The sequence below is a fragment of the Trachypithecus francoisi genome, unplaced genomic scaffold (assembly GCF_009764315.1).
Source record: "Trachypithecus francoisi isolate TF-2019V2 unplaced genomic scaffold, Tfra_2.0 Lachesis_group3, whole genome shotgun sequence".
NCBI classification, from domain to species: Eukaryota; Metazoa; Chordata; class Mammalia; order Primates; family Cercopithecidae; genus Trachypithecus; species Trachypithecus francoisi.
The window spans coordinates 89766016-89779933 of NW_022681468.1; the positions used below are offsets into that span (position 1 = coordinate 89766016).

The following is a 13918-nucleotide window of genomic DNA, read 5'->3' on the forward strand; positions in this document are numbered from 1 at the left end:
AGCACGTGAAATAGTTTACATCTTGGGATCTTGTAATCTTGGCAACTCCCATTTGCTGTCCCTGGTGAGAACACTTGTGTACTGTTGCTTGCTTGTTGGTTCACTAAGAGGGTCGCACCTTGCCCTCTTAATCCTAGAGTCAAATCTGATTACAAACATTTTCCTCTCGGGAATCTAGCTTGTAAGGAAGATCACTGTGCTTTCTGTTAAATAAAACAGCTCTATTTCGTTCCCTTATTCGTTCTCAGGCTTACTGTATTTCATCGGCCTGAAGACTGTGTTTGACATCAATTATTAGAGACCATTTGTTTTTACAATGGAAAAAGAAATAAAAGTGCAGATGTTGAACCTCAAAATCCATACTTCTTGGAGCTATTTTCATTCCAGAATGTAGGACTGTGCTGGGGGTTTCTTGTGTGGGGAGAGGAGAGGTGAATGAATACACAAATAGACATATCACTGTGACTAAGTAAAATATTTTATATCTGTTGTTTTCTTTTTCTATTAATTTCAAAATTAGAGAAAACTTTGGAACAGAAAAAAATGACAAGTCAATTATGGGAAAGTGAAAACTCCAGGACACATTCCAGTTTAGTTAAAATAAGAGTAGCTCATGTCAAATCAAAAAAAAAGTAATGATGAAAATTTCAGCTTTGTTATCAGAAAAGTAGTATGGTTAAAGACGGGCAGTCTTAGCACTTAGGGAGTCTGCTTAAACACAGGTTCCCATTCCCAGACCTCATCGGTGAATGCTGACAGCGGGGTTGGTCCCTAGCAGCAACCAAGTTTACAAAAGTGGGCATTTCTGGCTAGGCGCAGTGGCTCATGTCTGCAATCACAGCACTTTGGGAGGCTGAGGCAGGTGGATCACGAGGTCAGGAGTTCAAGACCAGCTGGCCAAGATGGTCAAACCCTGTCTTTACTAAAAATACAAAAAATAGCCAGGCATGGTGGTAGGTGCCTGTAACCCCAGCTACTCGGGAGGCTGAGGCAGAGAATTGCTTGAACCTGGGAGGCGGAGGTTGCAGTGAGCTGAGATCACGCCACTGCACTCCAGCCTGGGTGACAGAGTGAGACTACATCTCAAAAAAAAAAAAAAAAAAAAGGGCATTTCTTAATGGCCCAATCTCTTCCTTTAACAGTGCAGGGGAAGCCAAGCCCCCATGATGGAACTAGGTAAGTGATAGGAGCCAGGAGAGCTGCTCACCAGAGAAGGTTGAGACCAAGCCCACAAGTGCCTCAGGGAATGTGAGAAACTGGGTAACTTCCATGAAATAAGGCAAGTTCAAAGTCCTCTGCATCCCACTCAACACAAAGGTGGGCCCCAGCTTCTCAGGGCAGGGAGTGGGAGACCAGTGGGAGCAAATGGCACTTCCCACCTGTTGTTGGCTGTAAAAAAGCCTGCAGCCCACACCAGGAGCCAATTAAAGGGAACTGAGCCTGGTTCAGAATCCCAGAAAGCCATCAAGTGGGGTCTAATCCCTGGAGGTGATCCCAATTAAAAGGGAGCGTTTTATATCAGGAGGACAATTCAGAAGATGCAGCCACGTGGTCCTGCTGTCACACTGAGCTTTCTAGAGGCAGCACGGTGCTTGAGAGGGTCTGCCTGCTTCCCTGAAGGGAGCTTCTCCTACCCAGGCCTAGATGGGAACAGAGAATTACGGCTCTTCTTCCTCTTATTATACAACTTTGGAAAAATAGTATTTTTCATTTAAAAAAAAAGTTCTTGAGAATATTTTTAGAGACAGGGTATCGCTTTGTCACCCAGCGTAGGGTGCAGAGGTGCAGTTATGCCTGACTGGGCTCAAGTGATCCTCCCGCCTCAACCTCCCGAGTAGCCAGGACTATGGGCACACATCACTTTTTTAAAAATTTAATTGACGCAGTCTTGCCATGTTGCCTAGGTTGATCTTGAACTTCTGGCTTCAAGCTATCCTCCCACCTTGGCCTCTCAAAACGCTGAAATTAAAGGCATGAGCCAGTGCACCTGGCCAAAAGTTTGTTCTGTTTTCTTTTGTTTTTAAATAGTATTTTCTGAAAGATCAAGATGTTGTATAACAGCTTCTTCAATAGAGGAAATAGCCCCAAATGTTAGCTTTTTCAGTTATTCTGACACAATTAAAAAGAGGAGGACTGTCTGCAGAGCCAGGTGGCATGCCACGGCTGTGGCTCACTGTCAGTGGCACATTTAAGGAGTCCAGCACAGTGTCAAGCAAGCACTTTTCGCAGGCAGAACGCAGGACGGTGAGCGCAGAGCTACCAAGCCTGCACAGACACTAACTAGGTGGCAAGCCTCTGTCCCTCAGGGCCAATGAAGCTGGGGACAGTGCCTGGGACACAGAAAGAATCCATACATGATCCGGTGCTGTGATCCTCATTTCTCAAAACAGGAAACCTGAGCACAGAGGTTAACTTCCCTGAGGACCCACAGCAGCAGTGCTTTCAATCAATATTTTAAAGGCAGGCGCGGTAAGATTCATCTATGGTTTTGTTTTCTTTCTTTTTCTTTTCTTCTTCTTTTTTTTTTCTTCTGCTCACATGTCACGTATTTTGTGGAATGAGTTTCCAGAGCAATCAAATTTTACCAAATCACAACGGCCAAACACAATGAGGGGCTCTGGCAGGGAGCGGGGATTACTAAAGAGGAAAAAATAAGATCTAAATAAACGATCTTATTGTAGGGTAGCCCACAGTGCCCAGGACGGCACCCCTTTGAGCACGTTCTACCCGTCCCAGACACCCCTCCATCCCAGGCAAACCCGGACAGCTGGTGGCCAAACCCTTAGCTCACCTTTGAACCATCCTGAACAACAAACTGACCCAGGCCCAAATGTCCAGAAAGTCCTTGCTGGCACTCCAACCCGCTGTCCTGAGCTGGATCGTTCTACTTCAAACGGGCATCGCCTTATCACCCTCCCCCAGATCCTTGGCCTTTCGGGGCCCAGAACGCTACGGAAGCCCGGCGGCCAGGAGGGGTTGGGCTCCGGCTCCATAGCGGCACCCCCTCCCCAGGCCAGCAGGCGGCCAGGCGGAGGAAAAGCCCGGAGCTCAGAGAGCGCAGAGCCCGGCCACTGGGCAGCCGCCTGACCCAGGAAGCGCAGCGCGAGCTCCCACTTCGTCTTCATGGATTCCCAGCCCAGCTGCGTGGTGGTGACTGGTAAGACTATATAATTTTTTTCTCTGCTATTTGTTGCTGATTTTAGCCTGGCCCTGGAATGCGCACTGGCTTGATCCTGGGTCTTAAACAGTTTCCTGACGGGAAAAAAGAGTGGCAACTGGTGGTGCCAATAATTCCAGATGGAAACGGACTTCCTGCTGTGCCCCATTAATAAACAATCAGGAACACAGGCATTTCTGCTTCTGTGGCTCATTCGCTTCAAATAACTTTTTTTTTTTGTTTTCTGAGACGGAGTCTTGCTCTGTCACCCAGGCTGGAGTGCTGTGGCCGGATCTCAGCTCACTGCAAGCTCCGCCTCCCGGGTTCACGCCATTCTCCTGTCTCAGCCTCCCGGGTAGCTGGGACTACAGGCGCCGCCACCTCGCCCGGCTAGTTTTTTGTAGTTTTTAGTAGAGACGGTGTTTCACCGTGTTAGCCAGGATGGTCTCGATTTCCTGTCCTCGTGATCCGCCCGTCTCGGCCTCCCAAAGTGCTGGGATTACAGGCTTGAGCCACCGCGCCCGGCCTCAAATAACTCTTGAGTGGCAGGCACGAAGGTGTCGCTGGTGGCTTAGGCTCAGACCTTGCCCTTCAACCCAGCAGAGAGGAAGCTGAGGCTGGTACCTGCTTTCCCTGAGTGAGGCCTGAGGCACGTGAGGTATCCCTTGGGGGTGCAGGCTCATAGCAAGGAAGAGGAATCTGTAGGCCCAGAAACCACAGGGCCGTCACAAGGCTTGTGAGCCCGTCTACAAAGGCCACCCGCGAAGGAATACACAGGCCCCGCTCCCAGAGTGAGAACTTCCATTTCTCAGGGAGCTCTGAAGCACCCCTGACAGCCACTAGCTGGAGACCCTGAGCCCCAGAAGGTCAACTTGGAAGGAATGGTGGCTGCTCACTTCTGCAAACACCAGTACATCCAAAGTCACCCCCACCCACATGTGCCTCACCAAGTCAGCATCCCAGCCGGACCCTGGGGGTCTGATCTTCACAAAGCTCTTTTATTTTTATTTTTATTAATTTTTTTTTTTTCAGACAGAGTCTCACTCTGTCACTAGGCTGGAGTGCAGTGGCCCAATCTCGGCTCACTGCAACCTCCGCCTCCCTGGTTCAAGTGATTCTCCTGCCTCAGCCTCCCGAGTAGCTGGGACCACAGGCGCCCACCACTACGCCCAGCTAATTTTTGTATTTTTAGTAGAGACGGGTTTTCACCATGTTGGCCAGGATGGTTTCCATCTCTTGACCTCGTGATCTGCCCGCCTCAGCCTCCCAAAGTGCTGGGACTACAGGCATGAGCCACCGCGCCTGGCCCTATTTTTATTTTTGTATTTTTAATTTTTCTGAGACAGTCTCCGTCTGTTGTCCAGGCTGGAGTGCAGTGACTCAGTCATAGCTCACCACAGCCTCAAACTCCTGGGCTCAAGTAATCCTCCCACCTCAGCCTCTCGAGTAGCTGGGACAACAGGCACTTACCACCACACCCACCATGTATTTTGTTTTAGTTTTTAGTAGAAACAGCGTTTTCCTATATTCTCTAGACTGGTCTCTAACTCCCGGGCTGAAGTGATCCTCCCGCCTTGGCCTGCCAAAATGCTGGGATTATAGGCATGAGCCATCGTGTCCAGCCTTCATTTTTAGTTAGACACATTTGGCCAGTTTTAAGTTTTCTGAATTGTGTTGGATGAAGAGACAGGGTTTCCTGGATGAATGGGAAATTGAAAGTTGTGTCGCTTAATCTTTTCAGACTGTAATTCAAACTCCTATCGACCTTCTGAGAAAAAGAAAGTTCTTTGGGAAACCTTTTATCTCCCTTGCTCTTATTTGTGTTATTTTGGTTCTGGAGATTGAATGATTCAAATTACTCTTGAATTCCTAAGGAAACTGTACTCCTCATACATGCAATGCTTGTCATGAATGAAATACGAACATTGAAGCACCATCTTAGAATCACACTGACCCCTGCCTTTGTCTTGTCAGCCTGTGGTTTGCTGGCAAACTGGAGATTGCTTGATGAAGTACCTGATAATCAGCCGCGATTTGAGAATGCCCGCTGGATTCCAGAGCATGGCCTTCCTGTGTTAGAAATGCTTTGAGCGGCCGGGCGCGGTGGCTCAAGCCTGTAATCCCAGCACTTTGGGAGGCCGAGACGGGCGGATCATGAGGTCAGGAGATCGAGACCATCCTGGCTAACACGGTGAAACCCCGTCTCTACTAAAAAAATACAAAAAATTAGCCGGGCGAGATGGCGGGCGCCTGTAGTCCCAGCTACTCGGGAGGCTGAGGCGAGAGAATGGCGTAAACCCAGGAGGCGGAGCTTGCAGTGAGCTGAGATCTGGCCACTGCACTCCAGCCTGGGCGACAGAGCGAGACTCCGTCTCAAAAAAAAAAAAAAAAAAAAAGAAATGCTTTGAGCTGCCAGGGGCAGTCTCTTCATTTAATTGGATTTGCTTCATGTGTAAATCTCACCAAGACAATTGGCATGTAGATAGATGGTGGGAGAACTAAGGCTCTGACAAATTGCTTCGAGATCAAGGTGTTCAGACTGGTACCAACAATAATAACAAGAGTGAGAAAACATGCATCCCTCCCATGGGCCTCTCAGAATTCTGAGATTTCTCCAGCTCCTTTTGCAAGTTCCACTGGGGGGCCGACCAAGTTTAAAGTGAGGTTTGACCCTGCAACACAAGAGCTTCAAACCTTCACTTGCAGAATTGATTTTTCTAATTTAAAACAGATAAGAGATGTCATATTTGCTGATAAAAATATGATTCTAAAGCAGAATGTGATTTTTGTGTGTTACTGCATTTTTATTATCCCAGGAGGTACCTGGCTTCTCAGTGCTTTTTTTTTCTTAATCTCACAATTTTCTATAACTGCTTTTTTTTTTTCTGTCTGTTTCCAGAGGCAGCTAAAGTCTTATTTATTCTAAAGGATTTGGTCAATTCAGAGGACACCATGGGCTTTTTGGGACGTCCTGTCCAAAACTTTTTCATTCCCTGAGAAAGTTTTTACCCCCTCGTGAGTCAACCCTGTTTGTGGGTCCAGACTCTGATGTTCAGGAATTGCAAAGGCATAATTCAAGTTTCTCTGCAGAACTGGTTCCTATTCTAAAGGCCTGAGGTCCAGGGAGCTGGGTTTTCAGAGACTGACACTTAATCACAGCCCTTTCCTCATCTAAGAATTTGAATGAATTGAGAAATGTGTCACAGGAATCAGAGATGGAACAAAACCTCAGCTGTGCTCCAGGATAAAGCTGAGTTAGAGAATTCCACTTGTACCTGCAGCCCACTTAACTGAGCACCCCACTCCATCACAGGCATATCTGGCACTGGATAGTCTCCCACAGAGGAGGCCACACAGTTTTTAAAACTTTTTATTTTGAAATAAATATTCATAGGAATTTGCAAAGAAGTGTACAGAGAGGTCCCCTATACCCTTTACCCAGCCTCTCCTGATATTGACATATTAACATTTTCAATGTAAAAGCCAGGATGTTGACATTGGTATAATTCAAAATTTGTATGTGCATGCAGGGTATATAGTTTCATCTCGTGTGTAGCTTCCTATAACCACCATCACCATCACGATACGTAGCAGTACCATCACCACAAAGCTCACTCATGCTAGCTCTTTACAGCCACACCCACCCCCTTCCTCCCATCGCAAACACCTGGCAACCATTAGTCTGTTCTCCATCTGTATAATCATTTTATTTTACAAATATTTTATGTAGGCTGGGCATGATTGTGTCTGGAATTGGTGGGTTCTTGGTCTCTTTGACTTCAAGAATGAAGCTGCGGACCCTCACAGTGAGTGTTACAGTTCTTAAAGATGGTGTGTCCGCAGTTTGTGCCTTCAGATGTTCAGATGTGTCTGGAGTGTCTTCCTTCTGGTGGGTTCGTGGTTTCCATGGCTTCAGGAGTGAAGCTGGAGACCTTCCTCGTGAGTGTTACAGCTCATAAAGGAGACATGGACCCAAGGAGTGAGCAGCAGCAAAATTTATTGCAAAGAACAAAAGAACAAAGCTGCACGGCATGGAAGGAGAACCAACCAGGTTGCCGCCGCTGGCTCCGGCAGCCTGCTTTTATTCCCTTATCTGGCTCCACCCATGTCTTGCTGATTGGTTCATTTTACAGAGAGCTGATTGGCCCATTTTACAGGGAGCTGATTGGTCCGATTTGATAGGGTGCTGATTGGTGCATTTATAATCCTTTAGCTAGACAAAAGTTCTCCAAGTCACCACTAGATTAGCTAGACACAGAGTGCTGGTGCTTTTACAAACCTTGAGCTAGACACAAAGTGCTGATTGGTGCATTTACAAACCTTTAGCTAGACCCCAAAGTTCTCCAAGTCCCCACCCGACTCAGGAGCCCAGCTGGCTTCCCCTAGTGGATCCCTAGCAGGGGCCACAGGGAGGTGGAGCAGCCTACCAGTCCTGCGCTGCGCACACGCACTCCTTAGCCCTTGGGCAGTCCCGGGTGGCATCCATCTGGGAGGCTCTGGCTGTGTGGGAACCCACCGGTGTGGGGGCTCCAGCATGGCAGGCGGCAGGTCGGGAGCCCTGCCCCACAGGGAGGCAGCTGAGGCCCCCCGAGAACTCAAGTGTGGTGCGGGCGGCCGGCAGTGCTGGGGGACCCGGTGCACCCTCCGCAGCTGCTGGCCCGGGTGCTAAGACCCTCACTGCCCGGGGCTAGGCGGCACCCGCGGGCAGCTCTGCCTGCCAGCAGCAGAGCCCGCAGAGCCAGGGCCCACCCCTAACTCGCGCTGGCCCGGGAGGGTGGCACGCAGCCGGGGTTCCTGCCGGCGCCTCTTCTTCCACACCTCCTCGCAGAGGGAGCCGGCTTCGGCCTCCCCCAGCCCAGAGAGGGGCTCCCACAGTGCAGCAGCGGGCTGAAGGGCTCCTCACGTGCAGCCAGAGTGGATGCTGAGGCCCAGGAGGCCCCGAGAGCGAGTGAGGGCTGCTAGCACGTTGTCACCTCTCACAATGACTCACACCCGTAATCCCAGCACTTTGGGAGGTTGAGAGGGGTGGATCGCCTGAGACCAGGAGTTCGAGGGCAGCCTGGGCAACATGGCAAAAATACAAAAAATTAACCAGATATGGTGGCATGCACCTATGGTCCCAGCTACTAGGGAGGCTGAGGTGGAAGGATCACTTGAGCCCAGGAGATTGAAGCTGCAGTGAGCTATGATCCTGGTACTGCACTCCAGCCTGCGTGACAGAGTGAGATCTTGTTTGAAAAAAAAAAAAAAAAAAAAAAATAGGGCCAGGTGCAATGGCTCATGCCTATAATCCCAGTACTTTGAGAGGACAAGTGGGGTCAGGAGTTCCAGACCAGGAGTTCCAGGTCAGGAGTTCCAGACCAGCCTGGCCAACATGGTGAAACCCCATCTCTACTAAAAATACAAAAATTAGCTGGGCGTGGTGGTGGGTGCCTGTAATCCCAGCTACTCAGGAGGCTAAGCCAGGAGAATTGCTTGAACCCGGGAGGTGGAGGTTGCAGTGAGCAACTGAGATTGCACCACTGCACTCCAGCCTGGGTGACAGGGCAAGACTGTCTCAAAAAGGAAACAAACAAACAAAAATAAAGAAAAAACACAAATATTATATAAATGAAATCATGCAGTATATGTCCTGTTGAGATTGGTTCTTTTTCACTTGGCGTAATTTCTTTAAGGTTCTCCAAGTTGTGTGTATCAATAGTCACTTCATTATAAAAAGTTTTTAAACTACTTCACTGAGATATAATCCACATGCCATACAATTTACTCATTTAAAGTGAGTAACAATCAGTGGCTCAGTATAGTCACAGAGTTACATATTCATCACTACAGTCAATTTTAGAACATTTTCAGCACCCCAAAAAGAAACCCCACACGCCTTAGCTGTCACCACTCATGTCCCGCCACAACACACATACCCAGCTTCTGGCAACCACTAATGCACTTTCTGTCCCTATTGATGTGCCTATTCTGACATTTCATATACACGGAATCATTTTACGTGTGGTCCTTTGCGTCTGGCTTCTTTCGCTTAGCATGTTTTCAAGGTTGATCCACGTGGTAGCATGTATCAGTACTTCGTTGCTTTTTATTGACAAATAATATTTCATTGTGTGGATTTTACCGCATTTTGTTTGCTGTTCATCAGTTGATGGACATTTTGATGTTTCTACTTTTTTTTTCACTGCTGAGTGTATTCCATGAGATGGGTGAACCATGATTTGTTTGACTGTTAACCCACTGAAGAACCTTTGGGTAGTTTACAGCTTTGGTCTATTACAAATAAAACTTCTATGAACATTTTTGTATACACTTCTGTATGAAAATAAGTTTTCATTTCTCTGAGATAAATGTCCAGTAGTGCAAATGCTGGTAAATCCACTTTCAATTAAAAAAACAAACAAAATTTTCAAGCTATTTCCCAGAGCGACAGTACCATTTTATATTCCCACCAGCAATGTGTGAGTAACCTAGTTTCTCCTCATCCTTGTCAACATTTGGTGTTATCAGTCTTTCTATTTTAGCCACTTTGATAAGTGTGTGGTGACATCTCATCCAGATTTTAATATGTATTTATATGATAGCAGGTGATGTTGAACATCTTTTCATGTGCTTATTTGTCAACTGTATATCCTCATCAATGACACGTCTCTTCATGTGGCTTGCCCATCTGCTAATTGAACTGTTTGAGTTTCAAGAGTCCTTTATGTATTTTATATACAAAGCCTTGGTGAGATACATGATTTGCAACTGTTTTCTCCATCTGTAGCTTATCTCTTCCTCCTCTTAACAGGGTCTTTCACAGAGCAAAAGTTTTTAATTTTGATGGAATCCAGTTGTTAATTATTCCTGTTATGCAGCCTGCTTTTGGTTTCAAATCTAAGAACTCTTTGCCTGGCCTTATAGCCTAAGATTTTCACCTTCCCCCCAGAAAACTTATAGCTTTTTTTTTTTTTTTTCTGAAACAGAGTTTTGCTCTTTCACCCAGGCTGGAGTGAAGTGGTGCAATCTCAGCTCACTGCAACCTCTGCCTCCCAGGTTCAAGCGATTCTCCTGCCTCAGCCTTCCTAGTAGCTGGGATTATAGGTGCCCACCACTATACCTGGCTAATTTTTGTATATTTAGTAGAGACGGGGTTTCACCATATTGGCCAGGCTGGTCTCGAACTCCTGACCTCAGGTAATCCACCCACCTTGGCCTCCCAAAGTGCTGGGATTACAGGCATAAGCCACCGTGCTGGGCTACTTTTGCTTTTTATATTTAAGTCCATTATTCATTTGGGTTAAGTTTTGTGTAAGGGGTGAGGCTTAGGTTGAAGGATTCAGTTTTTTGCCTGTTGTTGTCTAATTGTTCTAACACCATTTGTTGACGAACCTATCCCTCTTCCATTGAAACTGCTTTTGCACCTATGTCAACAAACAACTGGGTGTATTCATGTGGGTCTATTTCAGGGTTCTCTACAAAGCATGCTTTTTATTCAGACATTTGTGCACACATGTTCTTAAGCCCTCCCAACTTGGCAGTGGGTCAGCTCCATGTTCTTTCTTTGCTCCCCAACAATGCTTCACAGATGAGGACTCTGAGAATGCTCCCAGGTTGGCACAGTTGCAGCCTCCATGGGAAAGGGGGCGTGCAAAGATCCCTAGGGCCCAAGATGGTCGGAGGAGCAGGAAGAGAGTCTTATGGGGTGGGGCCTGGTGCTCGAGAGCAGCCAGGAGTAGAGGCCCCAGTCCTAAGATCTGGCATGAGCAAACCTGGGCATGTTTGGTTTCAGGTTTTGGGCCCTTCCGGCAGCACTTGGTGAATTCCAGCTGGGAAGCAGTGAAGGTAAAAACCCTGCAGCTCAAGACCCAGGAGCTCAGCGCCCAGTGAGTTTCTTCTGTGGCTGCTGAGAAACCCCCAGCCTGCAGGCCCCTCAGTAACCAGATCTGCAGGGGCGGGAGGAAAAACAAGTGCATGGGTCCCTGGGAGAACAGCTTGTTTTTGGCCCTTGGGTTGTGACTTGACTACCTCATGCCGCTCCTGCCTCTCAAATAAAGAAAGGGGCCTAAAGGGACCCTCCTGGGAGGGATGGGGAGTGTCCCCAGAGCAGGTTCGCTGGCCCAGAGCTAGGTTTCTATTGTCTGCGTCCCGTCTGGCTATGGGGCCTGGGAAAGTCATTTCCCCCAGCCTCAGCTTTCTCATTCATGAAATGAGGGAATAATAGAGCAGATGTTCAGGATTGTTCTGAGGATCCAAAAAGGTAAATATGTAATGTAAAACCACTTTGTACAAGCAGCTATTTTAGCACCTGGGCACAGAGTAAGCACTTAATAAATGTCTGTTGTCATACACAGCATGCTTATTTGTAAGAAAGTAGCCAACTAGGACAAAGCACAACCTCAGACAGGCCTTGAGGAGGGAACTGCCTCTTCTCCTTGGGGCACTTGTCTGCTCTCTGTCCCCATACAGCTGTCACTCAGGTGACACACCGCCAACTGCTTATTCACACTTGGCCATCAATTTCATGCCTCCGTTGGATCAAGGTGGGGTCTTTAGGCTATTCTGAGTTTCTCAGTCAATTTGAAAATGCAGCAAAACCACTTGTACCATGCATTTGCAGCAGCTGTAGCATTGGTTTTCTAGGCTGTCAGTACAGATGCAGTCAAGGAAACTCTCAACTCTTGAGTTAGAGTTTAGGTTTCTTTCAACCAGGAAAACGCTGAGGGAATCCCAGAGCCACTGCCAAGCCTCACTGCTGCACACAACATAACAGAAAGGCCAGCTTGGGGCTTTCATGGGCTCCTGTGTGTCTGCAGGCAGTTCCTCAAAAAACAGGACCTTTTCTGCCAAATCCTGGATGATCCTGAACCCTTCCATTTCTTTTTGCAGTCATGAAAATGGAAAAGAGCCAAGCCTCCTGGGTTTAGCTCCCAGTTCCAACAGTTGCAAGCTGTGAGACCCAAGACAAGTCACCCAGCTTTTCTGTGTCTCAGTTTTCTCATCTGTGAAATGGGAAGGTGTGATGATTAAGGGAGTTAACACATGTAAACCCCCTAGAACCGGGTGGGGCATTCTGTCAGTACTCACAGATATAATTCTTCTATTACTAAAAGGCTATTCCATGAGTCAGGGTTCTCAGTTGCAGGCAAATAGGATCTGACTCTGATGATTCACAGATAAGGTAGATATCACTGGATAAGATAGAGCCTCTGTGCATCACTGGGCAAGCAGAAGGTAAAGGACAGCGCTGAGGACCAAACACATACCCACACATGCACACATGCATACACACATGCATAAATACATATACAACACGTACACACACAACACACAGGCATATGCACATGCATACATATATACATATACAACATGCACACATGTAACACACATGCAGGCATATACACATGCATACATATATACATATACAACATGCACACACAACATACATATACATACATGCACACCCATACATATACATATGTACACACACACACACCCCTATATACACATGCATGTATACACCTAGACATACGCACACACATACACACATACCAAGAGCTTCAGGCTGAGGTGATTGGTTAGCCCACATACACAGGTGAGGGTGAATTTCATGATCAGCATTGTGAGCAGCAAGGTGGGGTGGAGATGAAACCGAGGCTCTTTCTTTAAGTCAGACCCTTGAGGGACCTTGTGGTCTGACCTTTCTTTAAGTCAGTCCCTTAAGGGACCTTGTGGTCTCAAGCACCCTGACTCCTGCAGAAGCTTGTGCAATTTCTCTTGAATGAAAACCTCTGATTTTTCACAAATTAAGATGAATTAAATGTTGGCTTCCAATTAAAGTTCACCAACTATACAGAGAAGCAAACTACCATGGATAAGAATCAGCAGAAGCAGATTTAGGAGCTCAAGGACTTCAGCTACAAGAATGATCAGAAAATAGCATAACTACATGTGAAATATTTAAAGATAGAATCACAAAAGTAAGCAAAAAGACTATGAAAAGATCGGGTAAATTGAAAAGGAGAGTAATAAAACTGACAGAAATTTAAAACACAATTGTTGAGGTGAAAAATTTAACAGATGATTTAAAAGGTAGGTTAGAATTATGGTAAATGAAAGGCACCAGTCACAAAAGACTACATATGGTAAGATTCCACTTACCTAATTGTCCAGATTAAGCAAATCTATTGAGACAAAAATAACATTAACGGTTTTCTAGGGTAGATGAAGAGGAGGAAGGTGGTGGGGAAATGGGGAGTGACAATTAATGAATATGGGGTTTCTTTTGGGAGTGATAGAAGGATTCTAAAATTGATTGTAGTGATGGTTACATAACTCTGTGCATCTACTAAAAACCATTGAATTGTAGACTTTATTTATTTATTTATTTATTTATTTATTTTGAGACACAGTCTAGCTCTGTCGCCCAGGCTGGAGTGCGGTGGTGCCATCTTGGCTCACTGCAACCTCCGCCTCCTGGGTTCAAGAGATCCTCCTGCCTCAATCTCCCAAGTGGCTGGGATTACAGGCATGTGCCACCATGCCTGGCTAATTTTTATATTTTTAGTAGAGATGGGGGTTTCACCATGTCGCTCAGGCTGGTCTCAAACTCCTGACCTCGGGTGATCCACCCACCTCAGCCTCCCAAAGTGCTGGGATTACAGGTGTGAGCCACTGCACCCGGCCTGACTTGTACACTTTAAATGGGATAATTGTATGGGAGGTGAATTATATCTCAATAAAGACAGATTAGATATACATATATATACATACATATGC

At 46.7% G+C, this 13918-nt stretch overlaps 1 protein-coding gene and 1 long non-coding RNA gene across 2 annotated transcripts in view; one reads left to right on the forward strand and one right to left on the reverse strand.

Annotated features, from left to right (window-relative positions):
• The first annotated feature begins 2221 nt into the window (after positions 1–2221).
• Positions 2222–13918, forward strand: part of PGPEP1L (pyroglutamyl-peptidase I like) — a 50646-nt gene continuing 38949 nt past the window's right edge. Inside the window, 3 exon segments of the mRNA XM_033188874.1 lie at positions 2222–2469; positions 2923–3157; positions 10932–10984. Of these exon segments, the coding sequence (XP_033044765.1) occupies positions 3124–3157; positions 10932–10984 (87 nt within the window). The 5' untranslated portion in view covers positions 2222–2469; positions 2923–3123.
• On the reverse strand, positions 2518–3026 carry LOC117070144. The gene is made up of 2 exons (XR_004431782.1): positions 2792–3026; positions 2518–2637 (listed from the first exon to the last, which is right to left on the reverse strand). It is a non-coding gene; the product is annotated as an uncharacterized LOC117070144 (long non-coding RNA).